This window comes from Lissotriton vulgaris, chromosome 2_1 (genome assembly GCF_964263255.1).
Source record: "Lissotriton vulgaris chromosome 2_1, aLisVul1.2, whole genome shotgun sequence".
Taxonomy (NCBI): Eukaryota; Metazoa; Chordata; class Amphibia; order Caudata; family Salamandridae; genus Lissotriton; species Lissotriton vulgaris.
Genome location: NC_141687.1, coordinates 1,330,115,702 through 1,330,131,679, shown reverse-complemented (window position 1 = coordinate 1,330,131,679; position 15,978 = coordinate 1,330,115,702). Strand labels below are relative to the sequence as shown.

Below are 15,978 nucleotides of genomic sequence, written 5' to 3'. Positions count from 1 at the left end.
TCACTTGTAAATCTGCGCTTAAGTACTTTGAGTATTTGTTTTGTGTGCACACGTGTGTATTTTTTTCGAATTACTGTTTTAATATTTGAAATTTAAGTCATACAAATTGCTTGGGGGTCCTCGGCTTCCCGTGGTGACTCAATGGTGGTCCTCAGGAGTCAAAAGTTTGGGAACCACTGCTGTAGAGTATTATCGTGCAGAGTCGGTTTCCGGACTGCTTAGTCATATCCAAAATTTTGGACTGCACTTCTGGTCGGAAACTTGTTGCTCTTAGCCACCCCTTTCTCCTTAGAACGGCAGCACCCGCAAACTGCCGGCAGCTGGTAGTGGCAATGTCCATTGAAATGTCTATTATTTCTGACGCTAATCTTTCTCCTTCCGCAAGGATTTTAATGAACTCGTCTTTGTTCTCTTCCGGAATAAGGTATTTCATAATCCCCATATCGGACCGCATTTGTCGAACGTATCTGCCCAATATGTAACAACAAGAGAGTGAGAAACTAACCTTAGTACTTGTCCCTTTCCCCAGAAATGTATAGAAAACAAACATGGACAAGTCCTTTAGCAGGTGGAGATCAAGGTTGTTCACCTGTCACGTAATAGAGGAACGCTGACAACAGGTCGTTGTCTTATGAAACCCCTCACCCACCTACCTAGTAGGTGGCATGCTTCATCATCGGTGTCCAGCTGGATTGCCGAATGCAACCCAGCTGTGCTTCGACGCCTGTTTACAGCGGAGCAGGTTTTTTTGTGTGAAGTGAGGTGCTATGTGAAGTGAGATTAAATGCTAAAAATGCCTATGGAAATACCCTTGTAAAAGTTTTAATGGAAGGGTGCTAGGGCATGAGTAAAAACATAGGCGGGATATGTGTGAGGTATAAATGTGCCTCAATATCCCTAGGATTCGCGTCTTCCTCCCAGTGTAATTCGCTCATGCATGTTAGTTATCTATGATGTGAATAGATCTGTTGGATTTCACTGTTTTCTTTTCAGATACTTTTCTCGTCGGATCTGTAAGTAATCTGATCCACCACACTCACAGCGCACTTTAGGGTGTGCGCTGATAAATACACCTCAGTTGCCTCCTACATTTTTGGGCCACCTACACCACCCATGGTCCTGAAGAAAGCCTCACGACTATCGTAGAAGGCTGAAACTAGTTGACCTACACTTTTTCTAGGGATATTGAGGCACATTTATACCTCATACATATCCGCCTATGTTTTTACACATGCCCTAGGACCCTTCCATTACAACTTTTAGTTTTAGAAGTGTGGCTCAGGGGTTAGAGGCGGCAGACCTGGAAGCTGAGATCGGCCCTGGACCAGGGTTCAATTCCCCGCCTCGGCGGGTCTTGGGCTCAAAAATTCCACGGACTCGATAATTCTCGCTCCACTGCCTTCTCAACTCACGGGTTCACACTCTGCGACTCTGGGCAATAGCTTGCTTAATCTCCACAACGGCCCCTCGCGGCGGGATGCCTGGCTTTCACCTTGTGGATACCCTGCCGGGGTTATCTCACAGGGGAATACCAGGACGGGTTCCCTAAGCAAGCGCCGGGAAACCCTTTGTGGGTAGCTGTGCGCTATATAAGCTCAAATACATTTACATTTACATTTACACCGTGGGACTCCCACTACGACGACGGGGACTGATTCAGGCATGTGAATTTATGAAAGATACCCCAATACTGGATAACATTTATAGTAATAATCAAGTATTTGACAAGTCTGTGAAGAAGGAAATGGGCACTGATATGGTGTCACCCTCTTTACCCTGGGTGTTCTTCGTAAGAGTAGTGCTTTTGGAAAGAGTCATTATGATGAGACGCAGACTGTTGGCTCACTGCATAAGGATAATCCCCTGCTAAGTAGGTGAAGTGTCTCTAGCAAAGTCTTCATCCTCATCTGTATCTTGACATTTTACCCTTAATTGTCAAGGGCATGGCACAGCGTGATAAGGCGCTGAAGGACTTTTCAGTATCGAAAAGTCCTTCCTCACCGGATCTCTTCATGTCAAGGAGATGAGCTGGAGGCAATGGGTAGACCTTATTTAGTGATGACTGGTCAGGTCGTCGTGTCACTGAAACCCCTCTGGGGAAAGAAGAGCAGTCTTTTTCTGCCCCGTCGACCGTGCCGATGACGAAGAAGAGGTAAGCTTTTTAAGAACTGTCATGGACACGGATGTAGGTCTTGATGCCAGAGACTTAAAAGCTCCCGTCGACGGAACAGCCGTTGATGATGTCGATGAGGTGATGGTCATCGAGCTCGTCCATAACCTAATCATTGACGATGCTGTTGGGGTCATTGTCATCACCGTAGACTGGATTCGACAGAAAGCATATTGTAGACAAAGTTCTCGTCAACCAGCAGCTGTCGACGATTGAATTTCAGTCGACGAGGACTCCTTTCAAGGAGTGACAGGCACAGAAGAAGATGAACAGGATGGACCTTTCTGAGAGAAACTGAGAGTTTTTACTGGTACCTTTAAGTCTTTTTGGGTCATTGTCACATGAGGTAGAGCCCTCATTTTTACACTTACACTCTGTTGGAGAGCGACTCCATCCCTCTTCCTCATCAGAACCGGATTCTAAACTAGACTTCTTCTTTCAGAGCCAAAGGAGTAGCCTGGCTTCCCTGTCATTTAATGTCTTAGCAGAAACCGTTCTTTAGTGTTTTCAATCCTTTGGTTTGTGATGAGGATGTAAACACTCCTTGTGAAGATCTGGGAAAAGTCTTAGCTTCCCACAAGACTTGCAGGGCCTGAAAAGCCCTTTCTTAGATCCCTCAGAAATGATGGAAAAACTGGAAAAAACTGTGCCTCAGTTATGTTAGGCCAATGTTTCCTTTCTCAGAGAAGGCAAAGTTCAAAAGTTGACATAATCTGAAACAACTGCGCAGAGCTTAGGCAGACTCCCTTACACACAATGTACGGTTAGAAATCTGAGGTAGCATGGCTCTGCAGGGGAAGAGTGGTTCAGGGTCTTGTCTCTGAGTGGATGAAGTTTGGTTCTATTAAAACAAAGTGAATTGGTTAACAATGTCGATTGCTTTCTCTATGACTGTTAATGTGCTTGGTATTGCTTGTTTTAAAAACCGTGGGACTCCCACCATGACGACGGGGAAGATTCAAGCATGTGAATCAATAAAAGATTCAATATTGAAGGATGAGAACTGCTGTATTGAATCCCAGGGTGCAGAGTTGGCAAATGTGTGTGTTTATAAATATATATTTATTTATATAGTGTGTGTGTGTGTGTGTGTGTATATATATATATATATATATATATATATATATATATATATACACACACATATATATATATATATATATATATATATATATACATACACACACAGATGTATATATATATATATATATATACACACACACAGATACAAATATGTATAGACATATGCACATACACACACACACACACCCACCCACACACACACCCCGTTACTCTAAATACGCCAATCTAGTGTTAGCCTTGGGCATTTGCAAGTTGTTCTTTCTTTTTTAGAAGAAAAGCTTTCAAGTCAAGAAATGCATTGCGACTCCACTCTTAGAAGTCAATATGCATGAGCACTGACACCATGTTAGATTGTTTTCCACAAATCGAGTGTGAGTATAAATGGAGTGGGGAGTGAATGCACTATAGAGAGGCATGTGTATTTTGGAAGTAAGTTAAATAATAAAAATAGAGATCTGCAAGTACAGGCGAAAGCTTGCATGGAGGATGGTGGGCACGCCTTAATCAACAGCATTACACACCACAAACACATGCTTACAGGGTAAAATGTTCTGTTCTGAGCTTATGTTGCTGTAGATACACAGGATCTGCATTGACTGTAAAGTAGTACCCCCTACAAGTGTGTCTGACGTTTTGATGATGCAGAAGTCTGAAATAAGTCCTTAAGACTACCTGGCGAACCACAGCCTTCTGGTGTGCTAAGATGTCCACACAATAGTGCTTAGTGAAATTGTGTGGTGTTGACCTAGTAGCTGCCTTACATATGCCAGCTATCAGAATATTATGAAGTAAGGCCATGGTTGCTGCTTTCTTTCAAGTAAAGTGTGTCTCTGGAGGTAAAAGGAAGGTCTCTTTTAGCTTTGGCAATTTAGGATTCAATCGACTATGCATATGGCAAAACCAGCCTTAGAAATAAGCTAACATTTGTGAAGTTTCACAAAGGCTACAAATAAATAATCAGAAGGGCTTCATGCTGTTGATGTAATACATGAGAATGCATTTAACATCTAGGCCATGGAGGCCTCTCTCTGCCAATGAATCTGGCTGGGGGCCAGAGACTGGCATTTCTATAGTCTGGCTGAGGTGGAAACGGGAACCACTTTGGTGAGGAACTCTGGGTTGGTTCTGAGGATGGCCCTGTCCTTGTAGGGCGAATGAAAGCTTCTAGGAGTGTGAGGGCCTGCAATCAACAGATGTGTGAGAAATGTTATGGCTACAAGTAATTCTACTTTCCAGGTAAGGAACTACAAGATGTAAGAATGTGAGGGCTCAAGGAGATGATCCATGAGTCTTGTAAGGACCTTATGTAAGTTTCATATCAGGGATGGGGAACCTGGGAGGGATGACCCTCTGAAGGCCCTCAAATGAAGGCTTTATCACCAGGATGCAAGAGAGGGAGGAATGTTCCCTGTTTTGGTTTACATGGCCATAGCGGCTGAATGCAGTTGAAAAGAAGTGAAGGAAGGCCTGAGTTTTGCAGATACAGATGATCACAAATGATGTCTTAGACACTGGGTTTAACAGGGTTCAGTTGATTGTAGATGCAATAATGTATTAAATTTATCATTTTGTGGCAAAGTAGGCGTACATGGTAAGTCTATGAGATTCTGGTATGATATCCATTAATTCATGTGGAATGAACATGAGGTCGAACTCTAAAACCAGGTGCCAGAATGCTATATTGAGCCAGCTGGGGTCTGGGTGTCTGTTTTAGACATGGGTGAATGAGAAGGTCCAGCCTATTGTGGAGTTTCTCATGGGGCGTGATGGACATCTCAAGGAATGTTAAGTACCAAGGCTGCCTGGCCCATGTGGGACAACCAGGGTAAGTATTAGAGATATGTGAAGCATCTTCTGATCCAATTACAGAAGTAGTGGGAGAGGCGGAAAATCATAGGCAAAGATCACTAACCAGTTCATCCATAGTGCATTGCCCATGAAGTGTGGATGGGGGTACCTGGAAATAAAGTTTGGGCGTCTCATGTGTTAAGAGTGGCTTACAAGTCTACCTGAGAGGTGCCCTAGTGCTGGAAGTACTGGAGTATGACTTGAGGGTGTAAAGTAAAGTACTCCGCAAAAGATGCATGAGGAGGTCGAGAGCCCTGGACCAGCTTTCTTGCTCTACTGCTAGGAGGGGGGAGTGAGGGGGGGATAAGAGCTGCCCTGCTTCTCAACCTGGTACACAGAGATCATGTTGTACATCTTTATCAGGAGTACTTTGCCTTGATTTACTTGAAGGAAGGCCTTGAGAGTGAAGCATATTACTAGTAGCTCAAGAGAGTTGACGGGCCTCCCCTGATGATGGGATGCCCAGACCCCCTGTATTTTCATATGGTATGAATGTGCCCCTCAGCCTGCGAAGGAGGTGTCAATGGTAATGGTGACTTGCAGAATTGGTGCTGAGAAAGGCCTGTCCTGCAAAAGTCTGTTCCACCAATGCAGAAAGTGATGGGTGCAGGTGTCTCCCAACACTGGATCTTCCCAATGATCTGCATGTCATCATTGAGAGGCATTAATGCAACATGTGCAAGAGATCCCCCCATAGAAGGGCTTCCAATCGCCTCTGGGCATTCATTCTTGGAGCCAACCTGCAGCAAAGCCCTATAACTCAGAATTAGAACAGTTTTGAGAAGGTTACTAAGGTGAAGAAGCCCTTTCCACCATACATCTACTTACATTTACATAATGTCAACAGTAGTATTGAGCACTGCACTTTCCTTTAAGACCAGGGAGGCCATCTCAATTGGATAAAAAAAGCCAACATTTTGCAGCTTTGTTTCGTCATCATGCTACACTTGACCACATTTCACTGATCCAGAACTGATGGATTTGATTTTTGGGTGTATCATTTCTACACCTTTGCGTTCCAATATAAAGCCAGCACGCTCAGAACCACTTCATTAAATGTAATAAACCAAATACAATTAAGCCAGCTTATGCATTGATATTCTGTAAAAACTGACTGAAATGTATTTGCGAAACTACTTGAAAATTCAGAGAATCAGACAGTTGAAAACAAAAATCTGAAGTCCGTGCACAAAACAATTTTATAATTATTATTCCTCTAACCTTGCTATGAGGGTCGGCAAACATCCGGGTGAAAATTTCACAAAGCCTTTTCAATTCAACTCGACTGGAAGAAATGAAAGAAAAACTTCTTAGTGAAAACCATTACAAACATAACGGAACATATTGTTGTGAACAGAAATTAAATAATAAGGCCCATTCTGTACAAAGGCAAATACGTTATGTGTGATAAGATGCCCTGTTTGATGGGCGTGACAAAGATATGCAACAGACTGCCATGCACACTGTGGATAAAGCAAGCATGGAACGTAGTGTGGACAAGAGTGAGAATAGATTTCAGCACAAACTCAGAGTCTTTCTTAATACCATCATTCACAGTTGTGTATAGAATATGGCTTAGGGTTGTTGGTCAATAATGACTGTTGGGTTTGCAAATTGGCCATTACTAAAGTTACAGGTTACAGGACAATGTACACCAACAGGGGAGGGGTTGAACGACCTACAGTGGAAAATAGAATTAGAGAAATCCTAAATATATGGCAGGTCTATTTATATGATACATTTGGGGGTGGCCACCTACAAATCTGCACTGCCTTTTATAATTTAGAAAATGAGAACCTACAATAAAAGACTTCCCTTTAAAAGGTAGTTATTTTTAATAAAACTAATTCATATGTCGACTCCACAACTTCATCACATAAATGATTCCCAGGCAGAGCCACAAAGCTATAGCTTCATACATTTATAGAGCAGCTATAATGTAATACAGATGTCAGCTTATATATGTGATGAGCTGAATCATTGTTACCATTCACTTTATGTACCGCACCATCCACAAAATCATTTGGTCATTCTGAAGGAGCGTAAAAAGTGGCCAAATCTTGGCAATAAGAAAGTAAATGGACATCACTTATGAAAACATTTTATAGTATAGATATATCTATATTTATGGACATAAGGCGGTTGCCTTGTTATACATTCTTTCGTATTTAATGGAACCTGAATAAAGCACTTTGGAATTCATAAACGTTGAGTGGCCCGTTCCAGTAAATCAGCAGTGAAGATCCACTGTTTGCGAGGTCTTTGTTGCTTAACTTCCGCTTAACATAACAGAAGATTTGCACACCTGCTTAACTTAATTGTTGGTATAACAGAAAAATATTATTAATAGATCGCTATTTAGGGTCCTGCCGATGTTTTATCTCTTGAGTAGTGATTTTAGTAATCTATTTATTCTATGGGAATTTTAGAGCGTTTTAATTGCGCATAATGTAATTGCTGTATGTATTTATTTATTGACAAATATTTATTAGTTTTACTGATATTTATTTGATATATTCATCTATTTATGCATACATGCATCATTTTGCACAAAACTATTACCACATCGATTTATCGAATTATCATGATGTTAGATTCTTCAATCACACTAATGGTATAATACTTTGAGGCCAGAGATACTTATTATCCTATTAACAATGTAATAAATGTTATTCCTCATTATGACATTTAACTTGAGCTACTTCTTAAATAACAAAATTGGTATAAATGAGACTGTCATTATCACAAAAGTTTTGTATGTGTATTTGTTTTCAAGCACTTTTTCACTTTATTTGCACTCAGCACTTTATTATACATCACGCACGGACAATAAATTCAGAAATGCATGAGCAATGAGATATTGTTCACTTGCAGGGATTGATCCCAACGTTTAGCAGGATTTCTTGTACATAGGAGAGAATTATAGGGTATTTAACCTACATTGTTATTTGATTCAAGCCAAAGTGAACATGAAACAAAGGGTGATGAGCCTTCATATATGTAAATAATCACATCTTATGCTAGTCAATTGAAAACAGTAATTTCAGTTACCAAACTTCAATGAAATGCATACATATATATAGTTTCAATGACAGTAGCTTACAAATTGTGAATTATCTATGTTCATGCCTTATTGTCACGTGATGCAAGCAATTAAAGATGCACTGGTCAGTTTAAATTTCGCACATTTCGATCTTGCCACGGTCATGTGATCAAGGCTCGGACTAGCCGATACTCGTAATGGCGACAAAAGGAGGAATAAAATAATCTGACAGCACGAACCTGGGTCTGTATCCGTACTTGGATGTATCCTGTTTGCAGCGGAGAAGCAATAAATATATATATATATATATATATATATATATATATATATATATATATATATATATATATATATTTACATATATACAATTACCGCTCCGGTGCTAGCCCACCAAAGAGAACCACGAACACTGCAATAACTGTTCTCACTGCCGGCCGCAGTGTCTTCATTATGACCAGATGCGCATAATGTCAGGTAGATGACGCGTTTCGGCTAACGCAGTAGCCTTGTTCACATATATATATATATACACACACACACACACACACACACACACACACGTGCAGGAGCCCTGACGCGTCTGGCGTCTAATGTTGGATGAGGGTATCTGGGCAGGGGTCTGCCAGCTAGCTGCCTGGCTGTGAATAAAGGAACGTATTATGGAAACCTCCTGTGGCCTCTCTTCATCATGGCTCCTGTGTGTGTGGATTTTGAAACGGCTTGCCTAGTCGTGAATGGAGGCCAACCGCGGCTGAGGGTTTGTTTGGACACATCCAGTGTTCGACCTTGGGGAGAAAGTCAAGTCGGCGCTTTGCAGGGAGCTGCCTGCTTAAAGCTCGTGACGGCATCTAAAAAGCAAGGCAGGCGCCCACCAGGACAGCATGTCACACATGGGTTTTATTGGTTTTATTTGTGTTTGAAATGACAGCGCGTCCACTGAGGAAAACGTCTTTGCACTACACATCCCAGAAGGCTAGAGTGATGGCCACGCCCACCAGGGCATTTGTGTATAAGATAAGAGAAAATAACTGTGCATTGAATCGTGCTTTCATTCCTACCTTATGTTACCCCGCGGAAGAAGGGATTTTACAACCCAAAATGCGTCTGGCGTCTTATGTTTGATGTGGGTTTCTGGGCAGGGGTCGGCCAGCCAGCTGCCTGACTGTGAATAAAGGAGCGTATTATGGAAACCTCCTATGGCCTCTCTACAATCAGGGCTACTGCATGTGTGGAGATATTTATATATATATATATATATATATATATATATATATGTATATATATATATATGTATATATATAGATCAGCAACTTGCCCTAAGCATTCCAGGACGCACACTCAGCAGAAAACAGAAAAACCATCCGGTTTATTTAGGCACACCAACAGCTACAATTCAGAATGTTTTTCCGTGCCGACGTATTTCGAGGCAGGCAGCCTCTTCTTCATGGGCAGCTGAAAATGAACAGTCACAGAAGGGCTCCGCATGCATGTTTTTATGTTCCCGCCCGCCAGGGGCGTTGCTAAGTGCTTCGTTAATTGATTGATGCATGCTGGGAAAAGAAGTCCGTTCCTGAGCAAAGTATACCCTGAGTGGGGTCTGTGATGTTCAAAAATACAGCAAAAGTATTTTCCTATAGTAGGATTCCAAACAGGAGCCTTGGTGTAGTTTCAGCCAGTGTCTGATGATCTGCATAATAGCACGATACTGTTCACGCCGCAGCCTCTCCAAAGATTGGTGATGGTGCTGTCCTGCGCGGTCGAGCCACCGCGTATGTAGATATGCTTAGGGCAAGTTGCTGATCTATGTTTGCAAGTCTGTTATTCATTTTTATCATTTTAGGAACGTGTTAATTTCCTTTCCTACTTTCATGTTTACTATAAATTTGCAATGCATTCTGGGGCGCATCATGTGACCAAGCTCCTTCGTGGAGCGAAACGCGTCATGGATCGACGATAGTCTTAACAACTTTGTGAGTAAATTTTCCTTCTGCTCATTCTTTGATACTGCCTACCGTGACCTGATTGCCATGATTGTGGGGAGGCTTTGCTGAGGTCTGCACCTGATCTTTCTCGCCGAGTACTGGCGACCAGGAACATTTCACGATTTGCCCACCGGGATTTTCTGCTTCTGGTTTGTGGACCCTCCCGTACTTTGAGGCACAGCGTCGGCGCAGCTAACTACGTGTTTGCGTATTGGACTTCGACTTGCAAGAGTCTTGCTTTTGCTGTGCCTCCCGCCGAGGTTGAAACACTACACCGCCATTTCTGGAGTTTGGTCAGACGGCATGGTTGCTGCGGGGCCGGTCGGTCGGCTGACTGACGGGTAGCCCAGCACCGATTCCGGTAAGACACTCCTGTTTAGGCGTGTATTTTCTTTCCCTCATTTGTGAAACTAGCGGGTTACGGGATTTGCCTCCAAATAATATCTGTGGCCAGGACTTTTTTGAGCAGAGTAACGGCTTCATCTTTCTAAATGCCATAGAATTACTAAATCACACAAGATGATATCCAGCGACGCGCTCCGGAATAGAGAAACAGCAGCGGAGGCGCTGTTTGAGAACCTTCCAGCTGTTGTGAATGAACAACCAAATGTGACAACTACTAATGTAAATAGTGACGGTAAATCTTTGACCAAAACCTTGGAGAAACTACTGCGCAGTGAATTGTCAAAGTGGTGGGAGAAAAAGTCACTAGAAAATATTGTGATGCTAATAGAGTGCCGCGAGGTTTGCGTGTACTAATCGTGCCGACATACGAAAATCCCAATCCACAGATGCTGCAAGAATGGGCTGAAAATAATCTCAAAAGCTCTATGAATATGATCCATATTCTGATTAAATACGCGGAGTCTGACCGTGAGGCACTTCTGGTGGAAAAAGATCGAATCAACACTCTTTTGGATGTCACTGGGGAGACTGAGTTTATCAGTAAAAGTAAAGCTGAAATGGAAACACGCATCAAAAAATTAGATGAAACAATCAAGGAGCGCAAAATATTTAAGTTCGCTCGCGATAAAAATGATTATGCCACGGGCAAAATCTTTACGTTTGCCCGTAAGTACGATAATTACAAACGTAAGGCACTCACCAGCAACACCAAGCAAACCCCAAACAAAACAGCGGGGCCAAGTGGAATGTCCTCTATGGAAGATGCAATTGATGCAGTGTCTCTCAATTCACCATCAAACAGTGATTCTGATGACAACAGACCTGGAGTACCACCACCGGGCTTAGCAGGTCTTGCCAACTTTTCACTAATAGATGAATTAAATGTCAGCGAGGACTGGAGGTATTCCCTGCACCCCCGCCAAGCTCAGCCCAAGCAAGGAAATCCAACAGTCAATGTAGGCGCACAAGGAAACGCAAACACAAACAAAAACTCTACGCAAAGCAAAACAAAGAAGAATTGGAGAAAGTAACGTCGGCTATGGAAAATACAGTTGTAAATCTGACAGACATAACACTCTCCAAAGCAGAAGAGCAACTATTATCACTAGAGTAAAGAAATCACATGCAAGAAAATCAACAACTGGCAAAGAACGGGCTTACTTTCCAAGGATGAATCTAAATTTCTGAATGTTGAACATCCAATAAACCCTATCCCATGTTTCCTCCCTAAAGTTCTTAAGTTGGTTACCCCTGTCCCGGGACGTCCTATCATCTCTGCCCACGGCAGCATGAACGAAAATATTTCAAAATATGTGGATTTCTATCTCCAGTCACACATGACAAGTTTACCCTCATATTTGAAGGATACCACAGATTTTTTAGTCAAGATCAAGAATGTTAATTGGTGTTCAAATTATTTATTTTTGGTGATGGACCTAGAATCTTTGTACACTTCCATCATCATCACCATGGCATTAGAGCTGTAAAATATTTTGTGAGCAGTCGTGATCTACTTTTCCGGGGTCATAATGAGATGTTGATTGAAATTATCAGAATTTGTCTCACTTCTAACTTTTTCAGATTTCAGAGTAACATCTACCAGCAGTTGCGTGGGGTGGCAATGGGTTCGTGCTTTTCCCCCAGTTATTCATTGTAGGAGAGTAGGGTCTGCAATCCTATGATCACCCAGATTTTTTGCTTTTGTTTCACTGGTTTACGACTTTCTCTGGCTGTGGGCCTGCCAATCAGACCCACAGCCTGGCTGTTCTCTTTCTAAATTACGACATGTACCCTAGGTGCATCTACCAATTGGTACTGGGCCACCTTATCAGACCCCGTAACGCAGGGCATAGGTGTACCCAGGGCCGCCAGGGGCTGCAGCATGCATTATGCCACCCCTGGCTGGCCTCCTAAATTTGACACAACTGGCTGCATGACAGCTGGGGCAAAGTCGTGTAATCACCCTTTGCTTTAGGTATAGTAGCTCTATATATAACCATACAATGGACACCCGAGTTCCTATCAGTCACTCCTATGGCAGGCCTTGACAATCCTGAAGGCAGAGTGCGTGGGCTCGTGTGAACTAGGTTCTGGCCCGAGCCGAGCCCGGTTGCAGCTTGCGGAATCAAGACCCAATGGCTGTTCCATGATAACGCGTACCACATCGGTAACTTCGGTGTCGCGTTATCAAGGCATGTCGAGTAAGGTGTCATACGAATCGGGATGCTGCCCCCTCACCAATTCTGGCGACGAGGTTAGCATTCCGCCCTTCTAGAGGGACACGACATGTACGTAACTGTGAACCCCGGTTAAAGTTAACTAAAGCCTCAGCTCCACAAAATGGATGCTGCCACCACAGACACGAGTCTGACCTCCTGCTGCTGGGAGTCCTTCCAGCGAGGAGAGCTTGGACAAAGGGTTTCCTGTCGAGGGCGGTGTTCGCACCGTCCCAGACGGGGTTTGTGTATTCTGGGTAGGTAGGGCTTTTGCGAGAAGGTGACTGCGGAGTGGCACCCCGGTGCTCACTACGCATCTGCCGGTCAGAACCAGTTCCAGGGGCGCCAGCCCTGGCCTGGGGAAAGTCCGGCTGGGGAGAGGGGTGTAACTACCCCCCTTCCTGGTCCCACCCTTAGGGCAGGACCTAGTCATGTACCCACCCCTTTCTTTAGGATAAAGACCGGAGCGGGGACCCTTCCAAATTAGATCATCTTTGAATCAAGAACTACTTTCTACGAAAGGACATTCGAGACTCTTCTCAAGATTTCTCCCTTGTGACTAAGGAGTAGTCACCCCGCATCAGCGGGCACCATCTAAGAACTCTGCGGTTTGCTGTAAGTCCTTCCTCAAGGAATCCGACGGCCCAGCTCGACGAGAACCGACTTCCCTGGCACCTCTGACCTCTACCCACGTCATCAGCTCAGCTGTGATCTGTGGGTGCGACGAGACCTCGAGGGACCGGCCATCATAAAAACCTGCACGCTTTCTTAACCAGCACGACCATCGAAGTAATTCTCTGGTGAGTGCTCTGGGGTCCGAGAAGCCCCGACCCTGAGCCGCTCCAGCACCGAAGTGCAGTCCCCCAGCATCTCCACGATCTGCGTGGGGCCCTTCTGCTCGCTGCTCAGCACGTTGTCTGGTCACTAGCCGCTGGCTTGTGCCCTTCTGTGACGACATCCGACAATCAACACTGCTGGTCTGGTTGCTCCAGACTGGCCCTTGCTTCCATCTTTGCGAGAAGCACCCCGGGCCCTCCTGGTCCACTCAAGACGCCATCTTAGGCCCACCACGTGGCCCTGAGATCTGCCAAGGCTTGTTGCCCCATCCTGGGCCCAGCGACGCCGACAGCATCATCCTTCGTGGGACAGCTCGCACCTCCACCGTGGTCGCCGACAACGCCTCCTGGTCCGTGAGACTGCAGAGCCTAGCGTCGCCCACTCACCTGGTCGAGGTGAAGGCCAACCGGTGCCTTCCTGGTACCCTCTGACTACTGGCTAGTAGTACGAACTTGGTCCCCTCTGCTTTCAGGTATCATCAATCTCTGATCCAGGCTTGGATCTCTCCGAACTATTCATCACTGGTCGCCGGCCAGCAACTCCTTTTCTTCCGGCTCCTGGCTCGTCAGCGAAGACCCCGACGCCTGTAAGACTTGTGCAGCCGCAGCCCTCGTGGCTAGGTAACTCGGCATTTCGGTGCCTGCATAGCCTCTTTACTCTAGGGTCCCGAGTCCCTCGCTTCCGACTTGCCTTATCGGGTCCGCCCGAGACCTTAAACTTTCCGTGTCCTCGGACACTTGTTTTAATTGTGCACTTGAAGTATTTTCCTAAGAGATTTGGTTTGTGCTTAGTACCCTGTCCTCATAAAGAGTCCAGGGCTGTTGTGAATCTTAATAAATATCCTGTTTATTTTCATAACACTTGTGTGGTGTCCTTTCACTGGGTGTTCAAGGGGTACATGTGTGGTAAACAGCTGGCTTAACGCGCCCTCTCGAGTCTTTAGCCTTAGACTGCTCGTATCCACGCTACTAGGATAGCTGGTCTATAGGTTGACTTACAACCAAACACCATAAGGGTCGTTGGAACGATACATAGCGGTCGCTAGAATAGCGAACGTTGCATATCGGGCCACCTTCTCACATTCATGCTTGTATGTTGGCTGGTGGGAGGAGCACGTGCTCAGTGTTACACACCAGCACTGGTGGCAACATATTGTCCACTACTGGCGCTACATCGATGATGTTTGTATAATCTGGAGAGGGTCTACTGACGATGCAATGGCATTTATATGTGACATTAACAATAATGAACTCAATCTCAAATTTACTGCCACCATTAACAACAAGTTGGCCGAGTTCTTAGATGTACAGCTTTATGTGGACAATGATGAGCTCAACACCAGGCTCTACCGCACATCCACAGCGGGCAACTCAATTCTTCATGCCCGGAGCGCCCACCCTATCCACACCATTAACAGTATACCTTATGGGGAATTTATCTGAATTCGTCGGATATGTAGCGATAGGATAACATCTGACATTTGTTTAGCTGAATCAGTACAGCGATTCCGTAATAGGGGTTATACCGAGAAAATCCTGGATCAAGCTTTAATTAAAGCTTAGTCACTTGATCGGGAAGTGTTATTAGCTCCTAAAGAATCTACCTCCAATACCACTGAATGCTCAGTAAGATTAATCACTACCTTCTGCACCCAAGAAAGAACCATCCGCCGTATCATCTGTGCGGAGTGGCCCATTGTTCTAACTGACAATATCTTGGGACCAATCATGCCCAGCTAACCAGCAATTACGTTCAGGAGGGCACCTTCCATGCGTGACGCCCTTGATAGGCCTATGCCTGAGGTTTTACCCAAAAAGTCCTGGCTCAGTAAAATGGGATTCTTTAAATGCACATCATGCAGTGCTTGCACTTTTGCGAAAAACAGTACCCACTACATAACAGCTTTTAGTGAGGACAAAATACCTATTCAGGAATATTTAACGTGCAAGTCTGAGTTTGTTATTTATAAACTGAAGTGCACCTGCAATCATGAATACATAGGGAGCACTAAGCTCCCTGTACATAAACGCATTTTGCAGCACATAAGGGCCATCGTAAATTCTGACATCAATTATCCGGTGGCGAGACATTTCAAGGCCATCCACAATAACCAACTGAAGGACCTTAAATACACTGTCTTATGCTCTGTTCCGTACCCCGGACAGGTGGGAAGCGCGAAAAGCTTCTAAGACAGAAGGAATCTCACTTTATTTTATCCCTCAACACCAGGGCTCCTAATGGGTTAAATTTTACGGAGGATTTACATAATTTCCTTTCAAATCTACGCATAGGCTTCACTGTATCCTTCAAGCCCCTCTTTAAGCCACACACAAATGATTAATCAATTTTTTTCTTCATTTAGTAGATGATTGATTTGTGGTTTTAAAATTGGAA

General features: G+C 44.1%; 1 protein-coding gene across 2 annotated transcripts in view; it reads right to left on the bottom strand.

Annotated features, from left to right (window-relative positions):
- CLASP1 (cytoplasmic linker associated protein 1) overlaps window positions 1-15,978 on the bottom strand; it is a 1,635,412-nt gene that overhangs the window by 634,757 nt on the left and 984,677 nt on the right. For both annotated transcript variants that reach the window (XM_086957100.1, XM_086957101.1), the window contains one exon: window positions 6,323-6,386. In XM_086957100.1, coding sequence (XP_086813226.1) covers window positions 6,323-6,386 — 64 coding nt within the window. The remainder of the gene's footprint in view (window positions 1-6,322; window positions 6,387-15,978) is intronic.